Source organism: Gallus gallus, chromosome 3 (genome assembly GCF_016699485.2).
Source record: "Gallus gallus isolate bGalGal1 chromosome 3, bGalGal1.mat.broiler.GRCg7b, whole genome shotgun sequence".
Taxonomy (NCBI): domain Eukaryota; kingdom Metazoa; phylum Chordata; class Aves; order Galliformes; family Phasianidae; genus Gallus; species Gallus gallus.
Window position 1 is genome coordinate 58903523 of NC_052534.1, and position 21127 is coordinate 58924649.

General features: G+C 41.4%; 1 protein-coding gene across 1 annotated transcript in view; it reads right to left on the bottom strand.

Moving 5' to 3' along the window:
- Nucleotides 1–15505: 15505 nt before the first annotated feature.
- Nucleotides 15506–21127, bottom strand: part of RSPO3 (R-spondin 3) — a 59241-nt gene continuing 53619 nt past the window's right edge. Inside the window, exon 5 of the mRNA NM_001319025.3 lies at nucleotides 15506–16553. Coding sequence (NP_001305954.2) covers nucleotides 16360–16553 — 194 coding nt within the window. The 3' untranslated portion in view covers nucleotides 15506–16359. The remainder of the gene's footprint in view (nucleotides 16554–21127) is intronic.

Genomic DNA, 21127 nt, shown 5'->3' on the forward strand with positions numbered 1-21127 from the left:
ATAGTTTTATTTGATATCATCAGGCCACATCCTTCAGTACAGGGACTGTCATCTATCTTCGTTCCTCTTTGATTCATTGAAGAGTTACTGAATCTTCTTTAGTAGCCCAGATTCTATGGTGGTGTATTTTGAATAATATTGTTGCCAGTAACGGGGTAGAAAGCTCTCTAAAACAAGGCTATGAGAGAGCCAGCTTTATAAAGAGCAAGACATTTATACAGGGACATTCTTTAGCTGATCACACAGTTAAAATGCAGTAGCAGTCAAGATCTGTACGGAAAACATATAAGCACATATTGGAGAGGAGCCTGGGATGATGATTAGACTGAGAAGTGTAGATAGGGTGTGACATTTATTTTAAATGCATTTAAAATTGTCACCTCACTTCAGAATAATTTATTCAGACAGTTCAGTTATGGTAGCTTAAGAGCTGATGGTCTCAGTTGAGTACCCATAACTGTCTTTGTATAATCTCTTAAACCAGAAGGAAGTAAATCAAAGCTAGGTCACACTGAGTAAGACTCAATCTGAGTCTCAAAAACAATTCAGCCTTTATATGTTGGTGTCTGTAGATGTCTAACTATCCACTTAAGTCTGTGGAGATGTAAGCAGTCTTCAGGTTCACGTGAACAGGTGTCTTGTGCCTTTTGAGATGCTGTGGAGTTTCTAAGACATAAACTTGAGGCTGGCAGATACGACACAGGGTCTTTGGGATACTCACAACCCTGTGCAGTAACTGGACACCAGACATGCACCTCAGGGCATCTCAAATGGCACTCCATGCTTCAGGCAGCTGCCCTCTGTTCTTAGTCAGAGTAGTCAGAAGAGTCTCTGAGTCAAATCAGCTTACTCTAAGGTGGACACCAAAGATCAGAAGCAATTATTGTGACATCTAATGATGTTTCAGAGATAAAGTAAGAAGTATGCATTGCCACGGGTATGACATGGGCCTTACAGGAAACCCATGCCCTCTCTGGAAGTTGCATTGAATATGGTAGGCAATGTAAAATGTCCCTGGTCTTCTCTATTTGGACAGCTGAGTCATTCTTCAGGGCCCACTGGCTTTACTGTCTGTACTCACCTGACAACAGTAACAGGAGTTTAGATACCTAGCCTGTGTAGACAAATGGGCAAGTTCATCTCAGACCAAACCTCATCTTTTATCTCAGAACTGTAACAGTCATGGTGAGAGGCAGATGGGCCACAGCCTGATAAGCTCAGGTAAGCACCTGAGACTGGTGTTTCTTAGCAGGAATCGTGCTTGCCCGTACCCATTAGGCATGTGCTGAGAGAAGCCAAAGGTCTTCAGGGTGGCTGTGAACAAAAGAGAGGCTGCTGCTAGCAGGGCTGTCAGCTGCCAAACTGCTCAAAGCTGCAAAAGCATTTTTATCCTGATGGCAGTTGTTGAAGAATTGCATCAGGTTAGCTTACCCTTGTGACCTTTTTTTCATGTATAATGAACTATGCATAAAAATGCCTGCTGTGCGATGGCAATAAGGTGACTGTACAACATAAATAAGAAATGCCAAAGTTGTCATCTTTCCACTGTCTGTCTGTGGGTAGTGCTGTGGAATAACACCATAATAGAATAATTACTGTAATATTATTTAACAATGGCACTCTCAATGATTAATTGAGCATGTTTAAATTAGGAAATACCATTTCTCACGATGCAGTGAAAGACAGCATTGTTAACAACTGGTAGCCATAACTTGACAGGTAATTGCAGCTATATATGAGCCATGCTCTTGTTTGATTAAATTGGTTTACTCAGTAATTGAAGGCTTACTGTAATATAATGATAGTTGTAATATACTGTGTTATTTCAGAACAAAAGCAGAATGAAGGCTAAAGGGTATTCAGTGGAACAAACCGCCTCCTGCATGCAAATAAATTATCCAGTCACTGTCGTAAACAAGAAGCATTGTTTTCTGCCGGACTCATAACAGAGAAATCATTATTTGTCTACCCCTTGCACTGAAGAACAATAATCTATATTTTGAGAATTAAAACCATAATTAAGCTATTATCATGAGCCCACAAAACAAGAATGAGGAAAACGATAGTGTTCGGCCCCCCTGAATCTCAGATCTCCAATGAGCAACCCCTGAATCAATGGTTCACAGTTTTCCTATATAAGGATAGCTTTGCCTGGCTCTCTGTTGGTTATGGAGACACCATGCTGTGAGCCAGACAAGTCACTGCAATGCCTCTTGTTACTCAGCTGCCAAGCAAGACGCTGCCAGGTTAGACAAAGTCTCATTGGGATGCCCTTCAAACACCTTGGGAGGGGATGAAGGCCCTATTGGAATTGGAAACCAGAAAACTGTACAGCAGCACTCTGAATGACAAACAGCAGTCACAGGCTTTTCTAGAGCCAAAGAAAATAGGTAGACGTCATTCCTAGTGACCTCTGGGCTGCATTTGACCCTCCTTTCGGTGCAGCTGGAAATCCTGGTCTTGATCATTGTGTCTGTGTAGGATCTTGGAAAATAGAGTGAAAAAAGACAAAATTGATCTTTCAAAGTTTCTGCCACAAAGCAGGCCCTGTAAATTACAGTTGAGGATATACAGATTTGAAATATGTATTTGTTCTATATTATTTTTAATTATCAGATCAGGCCAAGATCTTCGTAGGTCATATGTTTCATATGTGCTATTAATATGCCATTGAATTTAAAAAGAAAATATTGTTCAGATCAACTCAACACTGCAACAAACAGTAAAAGTTGGTAAGAATCTGCAGTGAGTCAGAATATGTAGAGAGCAGTCTTCATTCGACATGACTCACTCACATCCTAGCTCTGAATTTAAGGCTGAAGCTGATTGTCAAAAGGGTCTGAAATATACTGGAAGTGTAAAGCCAAAACAAAAGCAAGAAGACTACATTTTTTCCTGCCTGAAATAGAAACTTTCAGGGAAAAACATGATCCAGAGCAAGAAGTAATTAAGTTCCAGGTGAAGTATGTTTTACTAGCATACCATCCTCACCAAATTTTCTATTCCATCTGTTTTTCATGTAGCTTCATTCTTCCTTTATGGTTCTTCCAGCTGGAAAGCTGGTAAGCATTGATCTGGGATGCTGGGTCTCTCCTGTAGTTCATATTCTTCAGTCATGATGTAAAGAAATGTCTTTTGGCAGAAGGTGTATTACTGGGAAGTTTGTTGAGCTAGAGAGGTTGTAATCTATTCAGCGTGTGAGAAGTCAGCAATTGCTCAGATGCATTAACACATCCATCCCTCAGCTCCATTGCCTCAGACTCACACTGTATATTGCCAACACCTGTCAGCCTTTGCAGTGAGTTGTGAGCAGCACAGCCCTGAAGCCTGTAACTAGGCTCTTGTTTTGCTTACTGTGACTCCTTTAATCACTGATTCCTTAGTGCTGCTACTTTATTTGTGCTACTTATGCTGAGTAGGTAAATTGTTCTGGCATTGGGAAGGGCCACCTGTGGCGGGGAGGAAGGAGTTGGGCTTCTAATCTATGCCTAAGACTTTTGAGAAATCCAGAAGAGTCCTTCTTTTTCACTGATTGTAGACATAATGTATGTGTTACCTTATGATGGCAGAATCAACAGTTCTTAAAATTTCATCTGTCTCCTTAGAGAACAACTAGTGAGGCTGCCTCTACATTGCCATATCCTGTCCATCCCTCTGCCAAGTGCTGGGCACAGGAGTGGATTTCCTGTGGAGTCAGTGGGGCAGTGATGACTGTGCTCCCTCTGCTGCTTTCTCTTCACACTTACTGGAGCAAGCTGCTGCACTTGAGCTGCTGTGTTGAAGTCTGTGCTAGAGAAGATTTGTCTGAGTTGGACTAAGTTGTGGTACGTGTGTGGCTGACATGGTCGTTAAGAGGGTCCTACAAATCTGTCCCTTCGCTGTCTGTGGGAGTGGCCACATGGATAATATCAGAGAGGGCACTGCTCTTCCAGGCTGCATCTTTCAGGTGCAGTGTAAAGCTGCAGCTTTGGCTGCTAACGGGTATCGCTGATCCCATGGGAAGTTTTCTTCATGCAAATAGTGCCAAGGATTTATGAAAATGTAAATGGGTTGTCTGCACTCTTCCTTCCCCATCTTCACCAAAATCATGAAGATGAATTACAAATGTTAAGTTTGGAAGGTAAAACAATTCTCTCCATGAGCAGCCAAAATAAGGAGGCCTAATTTCCTTTGAATTCAGGTCTTCTGGCCCCAGCTCTTCTCTTTTTCCACCTCTTGCAGACAGCTCTGAAACTCTGTGTGTGCTGACTGACACTCTATCAAGTGTATACCTTGAATAAACCTAATTTTCTAGAATATTTTTTTAAAAGTTAGGACTAAACTGGCCAACAAGCTGGAAAGTTGCTGGCACAGCTGGCTAACAGGTGGATAAGACAACAGTACAAGTTTTGTTCCTGTAAGGAAGGAGATCATAGAGTTTACGTTTTGTATTTTTCTTCTGAATTTGGAGGCTTTGCTGTTCGTTTGAGTCACTGAGAAACAGAGAGACTTAAGTTCTGCTTGGAAAAGAATAAGAAAAACTGTGAGTATTTTTGTCTGAATGCATGAAAATGGGAGCTAGGAGTGCAAGCATTGCATGTTCTGAGAAAAGGTAAAAATATAAACTGGCTACAGATGGGATGTAAGTGATATTTTAGTTTTATCTATCTAGATCTCTCAGAATGTTTGTCATGTGTTGCAGTTTTTCTTTTCTTTCTGCCCTCACTGGGTGTTATTGTTTAGTATATACAGAAAATAGAGAAGTGAGATTTATACATGTAAAGAACTCCATAGCTCTGTTTCCTTCAGCTGTCCTCCCAGTGATTCCCATTCATGGCCATATCCATCTCAGCCTCATCAGCATTGCTGTGTATCTGTAATCTGCTTCATAGATACAGTTACATGCAGGAAAATCATAACAAAGGGTGGCAAGAGAAAATCCTAGGAGGTTAACATAGTCCATCCCTCTCTTCTAATGCTGGACTACCATATACCTCTGTTGTTTAATAGCTATTTTTCTAACCTGTGTTTACTGAGGTTCATTGTCAGAGGCTCTGCAGTTTCCTTATGGTATTGCTTCCACTGACTCCCTCCTCTTGTCATAAAATATTGTTTTTAATGCCTCATCCAGATTTCCCTTCCTGTAGTTGAAAAGTGTGACATCTCTTTAGCTTGTGCTTGCTGAAAGACCACTGTTACATACCCGAAGTATGATGTGACCCTTCCATCTGATCGTCTCGGGCCTAGCAGAATTTCATCTTGCTGCTTCACAAATACCCATGGAATCTTCTCAGACTTTGGCGAAGACTTGTCAGAGATTCCTTCTTGTGCTTCACTGAGCAAAGAGGCTGCCTGTGCATCAGACCAGCCAAACTCCAAGGAAGTGTCCCAAGCCCTTCTTCATGGCCTGGCAGCAGATCTCACACAAGATAGCACAAGTTGTGCTGACAGCTTATATAAATAGATTAGTCATCGTTATTGTTTACAGAAAAATAACATGCAATGAAACCTTAACTGTGGATCTGCATCAATGAATTAAAAAAATATCAAGTTAAAAGCTGTTTAAGAAATCGTGAAGTGCTGTCAGTCGGACCTCTAAATAAGCCACTACCTAGATGCTTGTTTATAGCTTGCAAAGAACATCCCATTTCCAAATTAATATTGAAATTCCTCATGATACTGTCGACCATTTTTGAAAGCATGGCTGTTATTGCTTTGCCACGAAGGGAGATAACTGAAGGATGATGAAGATGCTTCTGCAGCTCTAGCTTTTAGTAATACACAGTACAATGTGTGGTGCTATTAGTGTGATTTTTTATGAAGTAATATTTCAGTAAAAGCTGGTTACAAAACACTAAGCAGGATTTATAGGCCTGAAATTATGACTATTCAGCATTCCTGACCAATGACTTACTTATTCTTGTGGTCAGAAGACAAAGCTTTCTATATTGAAAAATAGTTGATACCTCTTTAATTACAGCTTAGGTACAATGAAGGCATTGTGCTTTTTAACCACCCACTGATAGTAACTGAACTGCAGTGGACCTGTGTTTCCTAATGTATGAAATTGCTCCTAGGATTCTTCAGGACCCATGAGAAAATTGCAAAGAATTCTTACTTATCCCTGAGCAAGTGTTCCTCGCCTGAATAAAACTTCTAAGTCTTTCTAAAAGCTTCATTCTTAAGATCTTATATTTAGGTGACCCCCTAATGGTGTATGAGAATCTCAGCTTAAGGTGTCCAGCTGACTTTCAAATACTTACTTTTAATTAGCAGGCTTTTCTTTCCCCAGGGATTAATCTTGAGAATGCAAGTCTCAGGGTTAATATGCTTAAGAAATTATATTGACATTTCTCTCTTGTATAACAAAGCAAAACAAATCAAAACAAGAAAATGATCTCTCAAGAAAATTTCTACTATCTTGGGAATACTTGATTGTCCTTCCCTCTAAGGAGCAAGCACAGTATGTCTAGACTTCAGTAATGCATTAGACACCGCAAATGTAGGGTTGTAGGAAACAGAATGTGAAAAAAAAGCTACAGATGAGAGATGGCAATTACATCATTTGATGCACTACTGAATCTCAGAAAATGCCAGTAAGGCAAAGGAAGCCCTATAGAGTAGGATATGTGCTCGTACTTCAGATCATCTGGAGAGCTATCACCAAAAGCTACTCCAAAATGTATTTGTCTAAATAGAGAATGGAGAGTGGCTCAGTACTCACTGTTCATTAGCAATAATGCAAGCCACTTCATTAACATTGAAGAAGAATGTAAGTTACTACAGATCCCATTAGAAAATGAGTTGAGCATCAGTGGGGAGAAGAAAGATACAGAAATAATGTTGTATATTACAAACATTTAGACGTGGGCCATGCCTGCAGCCCAAGAGGTCAGGCTGGGCTCTTGGGATTCATTTCAGGGATGACTAGGGGAGATTAATACATGTAAATGTTCCCTATTAGTCTTTAAAGATGTAATGGCATCTCATCTTTTTTTAAGAGGAGTGTGATTGAAAACCCAGTCCTTCTATCTCTGATCCTAACGCACATGTATGTGCACATGGGTCTTCCAAGGCATGCAGTCAGCAGCATGAATTAGCTATCCTACATATAGTCCATCTGCTAGACAAAAAGTGTCTGGGACAGGGGCTGGTAAGTAGGAATGTGATTTAGAGAGGTGTAACAATAATCTTGAAAAACTAGATGCTTATTGCACTCTTGGAACTGTCGAAGTCACTCTCCAGTAGAAGGGAGAGGCTGGAAAAGCAGTAATATCTCAGGTACTGTTAATGAACAGCGTAGCAGCAAGACTTAAGCATCTGACATGGAGCTAGCATCACAAAAAGTGACGATACTGTGCACATCTGCCGCTGTTCAAAAAATCTGCTCTAAAAGCAGGATGAGTAAATGTTCCTTGCCCAGAGTTTCTTGCTCAAAAAACCAGGCGCTCTTCCACCAGCTAGTAGAATAGTAACAGTGGGGAGAAACAGATGATAGGATGACCACTGTTTAGGACATTGCTTCTCCAATAAGTAGCAATCATGCAGTGAAGTCTATCTGTGTTATGTAGAGGAAATTTACCCATTTTTAGTCCTCTCCAGCTGTATGAGACTATAAACCCTGTTCCAAAGGATAGAATTATTAGTAGCCGCATGACAGATTTGCTGTCATTTACTCACTGGAGGTTTCTTTTATGAACAAAATGTCACAGTGAGGTAAACCTTTCTTTATCATTTTGAATTACGCTTTTGCTGTAAGATGTTTTTCAAAGTTTGCCCCGTTGTTCAACTTTGACATCAGAATAAAACAATATTAGAGTTATCATAAGAAAAGAAATACCCTTGAACAGGCTGTGTTACCTGTGAAATTTCATTCACCTTTCCTTTTTCCTAGAAGCTTATTTTAGGGAAGTATGAAGTACATTACTAATATTTACAAGGATCCAATCACCCATAAAAACATGTATTTTGTGCTGTAGTATGGGGTAGAAAGAGGAACTGCCCTCCTGTTCTTTAGACATACACAAAAAAATAAATCACAAAAGCATTTCTTTCATCTTTTTTTCTGGAAGAACACCTGTGTCACTAGTGCAAGGTGGTGGTTGCTATACTGGTTGCCTCAGACATCTGTAGAACATTATTAACCAGCTCAGCAATAGGTATGCTGGAGTAGGCTACGAATCAGTAGAGATTATTTCATGCATATATTAAATAATAATGACAGTATGTTTTACAGCCTCTTACTCATCCTCCTGTTCCCGTATCTGCCTTAATTTGTCTTTTTTCTAGTTCCCTCTTATAGGTACATAAAAAATTAAATAAATAGAAATCTGGTAGTCTCATTCTGAATCATTTTTCCCTGTCCTAAATTCTCATTACACAATGGGGAAAACAAGAAAAAAAATAGCTATGGCTAGATGAATGTTGTTCACATCACTCTTTTAAAGCTGACAGATCAGCTGACAGCTCTTCTCCCTCCCTTTCCTGTCTTATTGCATCCTATTTTTGTGGTGCCTGCAAATGTTCTTCTGCTTCCACAGTACTTATTACTGAGAAAGCTGTGGTGGAAATTTCATCCAAGAGAGGGTTTTTAGCCTACTCCCCTGTCCCCAGACTCAGACTCCTTCATTACAAGGAAGTCTGGTATTGAAACTGGTTTAACTTCACTTCCCTGCCTTCATAAGATGAAACAGCTGAAGTAAAGTAAGTATTTGAGAAGTGTGAAGGGAGTGAAAAGGACTGAAGAGCGTCGGAGGTCAAATACCAAGAGAGCATTGCCATTTGACCAGCAGATTTGTCTGTGACATTAACCAAGAGAGAAGGAAGGGATTGGTGGTAGTGTAGAATAAGAACAGGGAAGAGGAAAGGGGCACTTAGTAGGAAAGTGGAGAGGACACAAGGAAGAGATAAGACTAGAGTTGAATGTGATACCACTCTGTGTAACTCCAATGACTTGAGCTTCCAAAATTCAGTTGGAGACAAGGAAACCAGAAGGTGTGTGCATGCAGCTGAGGGAAAGCCAGTCAGAAAGGAGAACGGTTAAAGACTTTCAGGGATCCAACATGAGCCAGAAGTGTGTGCTTGCATTCCACAAGGCCAACCATATCCTGGGTTGCATGAAGAGAAGTGTGACCAGCAGGTCAAGGGAGGTGATTCTGCCTGTCTACTCTGCTCTCAGGAGACTCCACCTGGAGTACTGCATCCAGTTCCAGAGCTCCCAAAACAAGAAGGACATGGAGTTGTTGGAGCAGGTCCAGAGGAAGACCATGATGATCAGAGAGCTGGAGCACCTCCCCTATGGGGACAGGCTGAGAGAGCTGGGGCTCTTCAGCCTGGAGAAGAGAAGGCTCTGAGGAGACCTTATAGTGGCTTTCCGGTACCTGAAGGTGGCCTGCAGGAAAGCTGGAAAGGGACTTTTTATAAGGACAGGTAGTGACAGGATGAGGGGAGATGGTTTTAAACTGAAGGAGGGTAGATTTAGACTAGATATTAGAAAGAAATTCTTTTCTGAGAGGGTGATGAGACACTGGAACAGATTGCCCAACGAGGTTGTGAATGCCCCCTCCCTGGAAGCATTCAAGGCCAGGCTGGATGGGACTCTGAGCAACCTGATCTAGTGGGAGGTGTCCCTGCCTATAGCAGGGGGTTGGAACTAGATGATCTTAAAGGTATCTTCCAACCCAAACCATTCTATGTTCTGTGGTTCTATAGGGTGTACTGAGTTAAACATAATTTAGCTCACAGTTGTGTGCACAGTGCAGTTGCAGGCTTGTGAGTGTATCAGGAGAGCAAGGTGGAAAGTTCTGTACTTGTTATTAACCTTCCCATGAACAGACTAGATTGAGTATGGTAATGCTGAGATGGAAATTGGAGCCACAAGACACTGAAATGCATTTTAGTCAACTCCTAGGAAATACTTATTACATTCTAAAAAGGAGTACCAAATGGCCAATTTTGAAAATCCTTAAAGGTCTGTTTTCTTGCTAGCATGCACATCATCATTCTCAGACAGCTTTATATCTAAAAAGACAGTAAATGTTTCTCAATCAGGATGCTTTTCCAACTAGACTTACATAGAGAGCTTTCTTTTAAGAAACTGAATGACCATTTTGAGTGTGAGGGATTGATATGGACATTATTAATATACTGAAATACTCTATAGAACAGTATCAACAAACATTTCAACTAATCATTTAAAACCAGAAATTTACATGCCAAACAAATCAGTGTGTACTCTTGCTTCTTAATGGCAAATGTAATTAGCATTCTGGAGCAGAAAGAGCAAACCTGAATCCACCAGCAATATCACGGCTAAGGTAGGAAAGAAAGATGTAAATAACAGATAGATTATTGCAATGGTGAACAAATATGCTTGTGTAACATCTATTTAAATGATACCAATTTATCAGAAAGTTGTAGGAAAGATCTAATCCACTTTTAACAGGAGGTTGAATGAGAGAATAAATTGAGACTGTGTAACCGCAAAGTACACTTGAATCATAGAATTGTAGAGTCACAGAATGACTTAAATTGGAAGGGGCATTAAAGACCACCTAGTTCCAGTCCATCTGCAATGGACAGGGTTGACACCCACTAGATCAGGCTACGCAAGGGCCTATCCAACCTGCGCAGCTGTGATCAACTCCAGAGATGGGGCATCCACAGCTTCTCTGGGCAACATATTTCATTGCCTCACCACCCTCTGAGTAAAAAAAAATCATCCTAACATCTAAGCTAAGTCTCCCCATTTTTAGTTGAAGCCATTCCCCCTTGTTCTGTCACTATCAGACTATGTAAAAAGTTAGTCTCCCTTATAAGCTCCCCTCAAGTAGTGGAAAGCCACAATGAAGTCTCCCCAGATCCTCCACTTCTCCAAACTAAACAAACCCAGCTCTCTCAACCTTTCTTCGTAGGAAGATGCTGGCTTATTGCCTACTACCTCCCTCTTCAGGGTTGCTCTCAATGAGTTCTTCTCCCAGTCTGTACACATATCTGGGATTTCCCAGAGCAACACCTTGCACTTGGCCTTGTTGAACTTCATTAGGTTCTCATGGGCCCACTTTTTGAGCATGCCCATGTGCCTCTGGATGGCATCCCTTCCTTCTATTGTGCCAACTGCACTACTCAGCTTGGTATCATCAGCAAACTTGCTGAGGGTACACTTAGTCCCACTGCCTATGTCATTGATCAAGATACTGAAAAGCACCAGTCCCAAGATGGACCCCTGGGAGACACCATTTGTGACCAGCCTTCAGCTGGACTTAGAGCCATTGACAACAACCCTACAGCTACAACTATCCAACCAATTCTTTATCCACCTAACAGTCCAGCCTTCAAATCCATATGTCTCCAATTTAGAGATAATGATGTATGGGACCATCTCAAAGTCCTGCACAAGTCCTTTGTCCACAGGTGCCATCACTCCATCATAGAAGGCCACCAGATTGGTCAGGAATGTTCTGCCCTTAGTGAAGCCATGCTGGCTGTCTCAGATCACCTCCTTATCTTTCATGTGCCTCAACATCTCTTCCAGGAGGATCCACTCCATGATCTTCCAAGGCACAGAGGTGAGGCTCACCAGCCTGTAGTTCCCTGGGTCTTTCTTTCTCCCCTTCTTGAATATGAGAGGGATATTTTCCTTTTTCCAGTCACCAGAGGCTCCACCTGACAGCCATGACTTCTCAAATATGATGGTGAGCAGCTTGGCAATCACATCAGCCAGTTCCTTCTGAACCCTGGGATACATGTCATCTGGCCCCATAGACTTGTACACATTCAGAGGTGATGTTGGACTTGCTCTGAGTTTACAGGGGGAGAGATATTGGTCCCCTGACTCCTGCCAAGAAGTTCAGGGATGTGAGAGGCATGGGAAGCCTGACTGCTAATGAAGGCTGAAGCAAAGAACTCACTGAACTCAACCTTCCCCTTGTCTGTTAAAGTCAGTTCTCCCTTCTCGTTTATCAGAGGGAGTACACTTGCTGTGTAAGAGTGTGAGATCTTTAATGTATGAGCACTGTGCTAAGACAACAAAGTAGCAGATCTGAGCTGAAAATCTGACACTTCCACCCAAGCCCTTCCTGTTGGATTTAAGCCAGTCTGAACCTGCAGCTTTAACAGCTACTTGCAAAACTTTACTGTAAAGAGTGATTCCTGTAATAAGCTATTGTCATGCTATGCAGATTTATTGCCTGAATTGATGTAAATTCACATAAACCATACAAACCAGTGCTGCCTCTGAAAATAACAGTTCATAGCAACTAAATACAAAAGTCATTGTACATTCATGCTGAATCATAAAGTTGAGCCTTCACTAAGTTTCAGAGCCTAAAACCACAGAAACAAAAAAAGAAATGACAGTGACTCATGAGGTCAGTAGAGGAATACTTCTGAATTAATAACAATATTCATATGCTGTGTTCCCATCAGCATTTCAACCACAAATATCCAGAGTCAGATGGTAGAGGATGTGACACAAGACTTTCATTGTGAGGGCTGGTTGGTTCCATCCTGCTGATAGGTCCTTCTGCTACCGCAGGCAGCAAAACCCAGCTAAGTGGAGGATCTCTCATTCAGCATGTTGATTAGCCTGATAGTTCTGTTGTGGTGGTGGCTCAGAATAAAGCTGCTGCAACAATTTTATTGAAGGGTTCAACAGTACAGAGCTTAAATTGTTTCTCGTATCTTACCACTGGACTCCCTTATTCAGGGCTATACTAACATGGAGCCAGGTGAGAGAACTAGGTATAGCTTGGTTAGGTCTGGAGTCTAGACCATAACCATTGTTTTTTTTGATATTTCCTTTTGCTACTGATTATAATTCCCTGAGTTGCTTTACTACATAATATCACCCCATTTATGGTTTTTTGTTGTTGTTGTTGTTGTTTTTCTATTGATTGTAACTGATATTAGATATTTTATTCCAGAACTGTTCTTTAATAATTAGCACACGATGAATTTGGCCAACAGTTAACAACTGTTGGATTTAGTTTTAATTATGAGGAAGCTGTTTTCAATCTATTCACAGTCCTTCTGTGAGAATTACTTAAAGCTGGAGATGTTAAGTAATCAAAATCTTAAGATTTTGAGCTATTTTTCAACCAGGAAACAGTTGTATGTTTCACACAAATTTAATCACAGCCATTTGTAATACTAAGTTAGCCCTTCTCCATCCAGTATGGCAACATGACTCCCCTCCTCCTTAGCTATTACTCAGTTTGCCTGTAAGCTCATTGACTTTATGTACTTACTGCTTGGTGGACAATAAGTATCATTGCAATATATTTGGCCTACAAAGGTTTGTATTATTCTTCAGTTTCTTGGGAGTCCCAGTGGAGCAGTTCACCTACAGTCAGTGTAGCCTTCATTTGGTGCCAGGACTGGAGAAACTTTTAGTTGCCCAGATGAGTTGGACGTACTTTTTAGTGCTTCACCATGGCTACAGGAAATATTATCAAACATCATCCTGTGTGGGAGTGAACAACATGACAGCAGCTTCCTTGATCATTTCCAGGAAAACTTGTATCATGTTTTTTTCAGGTACTCTTGCTATAAATTATTACAAGCACAAGCCATATTCCTTTTACACTTTTATCCTGGCTGAAATGTTGCAGAATTCCAAGCCCTGCTCTTGGTAAGACAAACCATCTTTGTCACTACCACTTGTGTAAGAAGGAAGAGACACACCAGAGTTTGTAATAGAGGTTTATGTGGTAGTACATGACAAAGCTCACATTTGTGTCCTAACTTCTTTTCCTTTCACTCTCTTTTTTCCTTCAATATGTTGCTCTTAATACTGCTTTTCCAGTCTTCCATCTATCTTTGCCAGATAAATGGCATTCCTTTGTCGACTCCAAATGATGTAACAGACAGTAACTAAGATCAGTGACATTTTTGGTTTAGCTCTCTTATTTTGCTTTTTCCTCTACTTAATTCTCCTCTGAATTATTTGTATAGGTTTTGCTCATACCTTTATCAAAATCCATTCTTCCATCTGAAGTCCCCATGTCATCTAACTCCCAAATTTAATTACGGCAGGGAAAAGACATCATCCTGCTGAACATTTTTAAGAGTTGCAGACAAAGCTCTCTTGGGGTCAAGTTATCCACATGGTCCAGTAGGTGGTCTTGTTTGATGGATCCAGCTAGGGATGGTTCACCTGGCCATCAGCCTGTCCCTGGAAGAAGTAAACCAAGTAGTAAATTCTTCCTGAGCAACTTAGTATTCCACCAGAACCCCAGACAGATTGGTTATTGCAGCTGCCAAAGAGGGTTTGAAACACTGAATGCTTCTTTCTGCTGTGATGTCAACCCATCTCAGCACAGAACTGCTGCCTACAACTTGGCCTTTCGTGGCAATATCTAGGCCTGGCAGCAGCAGGATTTGCCCTTTCCTCTCTCTGCCTCCTTTCAGCATTCTCTGGAGACTCAGTGCTGAACACAGATCCTGTGACCTCCACTTCTCTGACTGATGCTACTGAGAAGATGGGAAGATGCAAATGCAGGAAGATTGCTGCTGCTAGGGTCAGCAGTGTGAGATGGGGACCAGCTCACTGTGAAGGAGGATGTAGATAAGTTACTCGATGGAGCTGGGAACCTGCAGGGAGCCACCTCCACTTAGGTTTCCCACTGTTAGGTGTCTCTCATGGGCATTCAACATGCCCCACTTTTCTCTTATCCTTACAGACATAATTGTACATGATGAGCACTGTGCACATACAGCGCTCATCTCTGTAAGATTCAGCCTTTAGTGATCCATTCTTCTCACCAGTAAAAATATAACATATGAAAACAGTCAGGGTCCAGTCACACAGAATTTTGACTAGTTCTCATGAAAGATAAAGCCAAGCTGTGAGAGCCTTCAACACTCAGGTTATCAAACTATTACATCTATATACGTATATTTAAGAGACAAAGTTCTTACAAAGCAAAATGTAGGAAAAAATACACTGGCTGAATTATTAATATATTCCTCCAAAAGTCACTGAAAAGTCAGTGTTTGATAGGGTCTTTTTTGAAGTCCAAAACAGACTGTCTAGTCAAAATCATTAGAGAACTGGCAAGGAAGGCTTGCCTGCTGCATTTTCTAGACCACATGGCATACTAGGCAGGCTGTTACTCCTGTGAAAACTACCCTTGGGAAAAGTGTGGCAACTAAGCAAATGTGATCAGTTGGTTCCTCAGTGTTTTTTCTGTAAAGAGTAAATCCATTTCTAAGCAGAGAGGCAGCATGTAGCATAGCCCGTGCCTTGTTTGAGTGTCACCCTAGGAGAAATGTTACCAAGGGGTTTTGCTTGCCTCCTGAGCAATTAACATTTTCACCTCTTCTGTGTCAGATAGAAGAACTGGGACAAGAATTTAAGTAAAATTAGACAAAAGTTGGCAAATTCTGTTCATCAGTATACTTATCATTGTGGTTATACTGTGCACGTTGTGGCTGAAGTTTTCTTTTTCTCTCTGTGAAGCTACTGAATTCTTCCCTCCCCCAGCAGAAAAGGAGACAGCATCACTGTGAGAAACACAGTTACGTGGTCTATTTCTCTGTTTTTTATTAACTCAACATTGTCTCCTACAAATACGATTTGTCATTCACCAGAAGATTTGAAATGTAGACTTAAGTTACACATAGGTATAAAAAGCGTAAAACAGCACACACTGTACCACTGTTCAGACCAGAAAACATTCTGTTGTCCCACAGATAAGAGTGCTATTCAAGCTCAGCACCGTCTCTTTCTGCCTCAGGGATTCAGTCTTCAAAGCTGCAGACATTTCTGCTTCTCTTCCCTCAGCTTTTGAAGCCCTGCAGACTTTCCCCTGGTGTCTCTCATCCACATCTGGAGCACGGACCAGGGAACCACAGGCAATTCCACTCTGCTCCACCAGAGGTTATAAAACCCTTGGTTCCTCCTGGCTCTTCAGAAATGTTTTCCTCCTTCTCGTAATAGTTATGTACAATATATGAAGGGATACGATTTGCGTCTTTGATTTAGACATATCTCTTGCCTCATACTTAAACAATAACTTGAAAAATATTTTACAAAGAAAAAGAACATTGTTCATCTGAATGTCATTCATTATTATATTGCTATATTTTATACCCTATTATTAATATATACAAAATTTCTTAATTGCCTTTTACAGATGCATGGAAGCATATAATATAACAGTTCTAAAGTATCCCATTATTAGACTTTTTCTTGGCTCATCTCAATCTCTTTAATAAACTATGTTTGCTTGGAGAATATAGGAAGTATTTGGAATGTTGTTTAAAGTTTAATAGTAACTGGTAGCATTGTCCATTTGCGGCCTGAATGGTGGGAGCACCTATCAGGGCGATCTGGTAGAGATAGCAGCATCATAAGACTCAAACAATCATGGAAGGCTGTTAATGTGCAGTGTCGACGGGTGCCAGGTCCTGTTCTTTACTGGGGGCTTTTCGTTTCTTCGGCTGCGTTTTGTTGTTGTTTTCCCTCTGCTCTCGGTTTTGCCTTCGGGCTGCTCGCCCTTTGCTTTCCTGTCTTGACTCCTTACTTTCGTCTTTGTTGGACTTTTTTCTTTTTTCCTCCCTATTTTTTTTCCCTGAAATAAAAATGATGACACATTAGAAGATTTGCTCAGGCTGCAATTTCTGATTCCCCTGCGTTGCCACAGCCTGTAAAACTTGCCCTGGATTACCACCTCCCATTAGGAGCTGGACACTAGTACCAGTGTCTGGGAGTGTCCAACTCTTCTTCAACCTACTAAATTAGTACACTGGACTAGCACCTCCCATCAGCCTGGCTCTAAACAAAGAACTGAAAGTTCCCTGGAGAGAATCAGTGTTTTAGAGCCAATATAAATGTACTTCTCTCTCCCCCAGCCAGGGGCACAGCTCCATGTACTCCACCAAAACACAAATGGGAATTTCTGTGGGCCTTTTTTACTGAGAGACTGAGAGGTGCTGGAATGGGTTGCTCAGAAAGATTGTGGATGCCCTGTTCCTGAAGGCCAGGTTGGATGGGGCCCTGGGCAGTCTTACTTGGTACTTGATATAGCAGCTGACAACCCTGCCTGTGGCAGGGGAGCTGGAACTTGATCCTTGAGGTCCCTTCCAACCCAAGCCATTCTATGATTCATTCTATGCTTCTAAGCCAGGTAATACTAACTATTGACTGATATAACTTTATAGACTTTATAAACTACAATGCTACTGCATATAATCTATCATTTTATTCTACAGCAAAAACACTATTTGCTTTTAAATATCGGCAGATACAACCCACACTTTCCTACACAGATGTTGGGAGAGTTACAGAAACTTGACAATAGCTGTTGTGGTCAAGAATGTTGAATATTCAGAACTTTGCCCACGCTGAAAACTGAGAACTATGCCCATTCCAAAATCAGAGCTGGGATTTTTTGGCACTTCAGTGTTGGGAGTAGGACATAGTGGGGAAGTAGGTGCAGTACAGTGGCTTCACTGAAAACTGATGACCATCCAAGGTCAGGCTGAGCAGAGGCACTCAACCATCCAAGATAGGTTGGATAAAGGGAGAGAGATTCAGAGGTGGTGAAGAAAAGGCAGAAAGCAAAGAGCAAGGCTAACACATGAGGATATGCTGTATCCTCTTCTTACTGTGAAGAGATATAGTCTAATTTTACAGCTTTGTTCCTGACCAACACTGAGATAGGAGAGTAAGGGAAAGTCTAGTTAACATTTCTTGAGTCAAGTACGGACAAACATCTGAATTGCTCATCTATTGCTTCATATGCAAAATGGCCCCTCAGTTTCTTAGTAACTAGTTAGAGATGACCCCACATACATGTGGAATCCCTCTCTGAATTTGACAATGCCACCTAAGATAGGCAGGGGCGAGCAGGGCAGACCTGCAGAATGGGTGTGCCAGGCTCAGTGAGTGCTAACCAGCCCTGGGAGAGTTCCAGTCAGAATGAGTGTGCATCATACCCACCTGTAACACTGTCTCTTAATAGTGGATAAATGACAGTATGGAATTTCGTTCCAGTGGTTTGTAAATACAGTTGGCCCAAGTTGAAATGTTTTTTGAATGGAAACTGTCCAGGCATTCAGTGTTTGACATTGTTCACTAGGTGACTGGCCAAAGCAGCTTCAGCTGTGACTTCCTAGCCACAATTTAAGCATGTTGGAAAAATATTTAATGATTTCCCTTTCTGTCCTGGATCAAAATGTATGTATTTTTACATACGTGTGAATATATTAAGAATACACATGGCTACATATCTGCAACGTCCAAGGGAGACCAAACATGAAGCTAGAGACTCATCTAGACATGATTTTACTGTTTCTATTTTAATTATACCGATATTATATAAAATGAGGACAATTGATTTATGTAAAGTATTTAGAATTCAGTGCTACTTCTCTTTTGCTCAGAGTCCTCTGTGCAACTTTTTTTTTTTGCATGGCTTTATACCAACATCTCCATATTAGTGCTGTTTGTGAATGCAACTGTCTTCCAGATCTGGCCCATTCTGGTAATGCAATAAAGCACTGAAGGGTCACCTTCGCCCAAACTCGTTGTTTAGCTCCTTTCAAGAGTATTTTTAGAAGTGGGAGTTTTCATGTCAGTATAATATTACTTCATTTTACCCTGCTCAGTTTGAACCCAAAAGAAGATTCTACAAGCAGATTAATTTTGTTATGCCATCTGCTGGCATTGGGGTGTAGCTAGAGACAAATTCCTGTGTGCATCTCTCTCCCTGCTCACAAAAATGTTCTCTTCTTCACAGAAATTTGTTCCTGACCCTTTTCTACAGCACGTTGAACTGGATACCTGAAGTGGTAGAGATTGTTAGGAAATGTGGGCATTTGGCTAAATGAAAAGTGCAAAAATGATACAGGCTATTCGATTTACAAGTTTGTCTACATAATTCTTTGCATTTGGAGAAGAGAAGGCAAAGGCAGGAATAAAGCTGAAAGGCACCAAAGAAGCAGACACAGAGCAGGATTATAAACTGGACATAAAATTATTCTGGGGAAAGTCACCGCCTCCCCGCGAGGAGGGAGCTGCAGGGCCGGAGGCGGCCGCGAGGGGGCGCTGTGGTGCCGCGCATGGCGCCTCTGTTGGCGGACTCGGGAGCCGGGCCCGGGCCGTTCTTTCTCACCCTCCGGGTGCCTGGGGAAAGTCAGCAAGCGGTCCTTTCCCTCCCGCCTCTTTTATTTGCTATTGGATTGCCTGGTTGTTTTTCTTTTTTTTTTATTTTTTATTAATTTACGCTGTGTATGCGATGCTCTTTTTTTAGTATGCCAGGAAGAGGATATAAAAAAAGGCGCTGCGTGGGGTTTATCGCCATTTCCCGTGGGTTACGGAATTCTCTCGTAGCGATACACTGACACTACATTAATTCTTGCTTCTTATGTATTCAGTAAGCCCTGCTGAAACATAATTCGAAAAACAAATGAGGAAAAGAAAAAAAGAAAAAAGAAAAAAAAAAAAGAGGACAAATCTTTTGAAATTAATAGGGGACAGTCAGACATTTCCAAGCAAATGTTTTGCTCATGGAAAAGGTGGATTCATGAGAGTCAAATAGCTCTGTGAAACAATTGTCATACAAACAGCTCTTCTTCCGAACGGGAACCTTGCATAGCCAACTGTACTGGAGTAAACAGGCTGTTCTGTCAGTTTTCTTGTAGATAGGAGATGCTTTGCTATTCCTAGTCGTGACAGCTTTGTATACTGAAGTAAGCCTACAGACATGCTGTAATGCTGAGAAGTGCAGTAGTTCAAATTAAATGCAGATGGTGAAATTAATTCAGAGAACGGTATAATTACATGTCAAATCAGTTTAAAGGTGCTGACTTCTTGTTAATCTAATTTATAGCCTACAGTCTCAGAAATCCCCCCATCTGCATTTATATACTCCACGCTGGAATACATATATAAATGTGCAAACTAGGCTGTTTCAGAGAAGTCTTTGCATTATCACATCAAATGTGGAGTTTCCACTAGATCTACAGCTGTATCTTATGGTGTAAAAAGAGCAAGAGTTGATCATGGTTTAGGAAAACTCAGGATTTAGGAGATACTAAATCATTGCTGATGTAGAATAACCACTGCAGGTTCCAGATTTTGTCTTCTTTAGTCTTACCCTATTATATTTTGCAATTACCACAGGGAACTCAGAGCAATGTATTTGTTCACTTCTCCTTTCCGTGGGCAAACAAACCCCAAACCACTATAGGAAGGCGTGCAAGCTGATTGTGCAAACTGCATTGCTCCAGTGGGGGTTGTCACAGGAAAGGTATCATGGAAATCCCAGAGGGGTGAGGATGTTATCCATTGGGGACGATTGTATTTCTTTGGGAGACATCACTCCTATGAAGAAATTCATCCTGGGAGAGCAGAATGGGCAAGACAAGAAACAGAACTGTGTCTGCTGGGATTGCAGGCACATACGTAATGAGCCCCTGTCTGGAAGGGTCCTGGTACTTCCACTGTGCATGTCACCACGGACCACAAATCCTCCCCACTACACTGTAATCATCTGAAGAGCTATAATAAGAGACCACAACCCGCAGCTGCAACGTGCCACAATGTTCTTTCACACTCCTCACAGCCTCAGCTGACCCCTCGGTGCTCCCGTGTAGAGGCAAAATCTGAGGGCTAAGTGCCCCCATACCATGACCACACTCCTTCTCAGCTATTCTCATCTTTCTCAGAGACATTTGTTAGCCTTGTTAGGGGTGTTACCCTTTCCTCACTGCTCTACCTGGACAACAACAACATGACAACCTGGAAGAACCTGTGCCAAGTGGAAGATACCAGTAAGGGGACCATTCGCCAGGCTCTTACATCACTTAGCACAGCTCTGTCTGTAATCCAGTCATGTCATATTGTGCAAATGGACAGATCGCTCTCATTTCCATGAAAAGTGACACATTTTTTTCTGGAACACAAACCATGGCATGTACTCGTACTATGTGCTGAGATAACAAGCCCCCGAAGCCGCAACTGCCCAGTGAAGCAGAGGACATTGTCCTTTCATTCACAAGCCATTAGCAACTGATTCATCTGGTAAGACTCTTTGAAGTTTAAACAGCATAACTTTCTTATCAGTGATCATTTCTTTCCTAGTTATGTTGGCCCGGTTTTATAGTCACCAGATCTGCAGGTGACCAGAATAGCGAGGGTCAC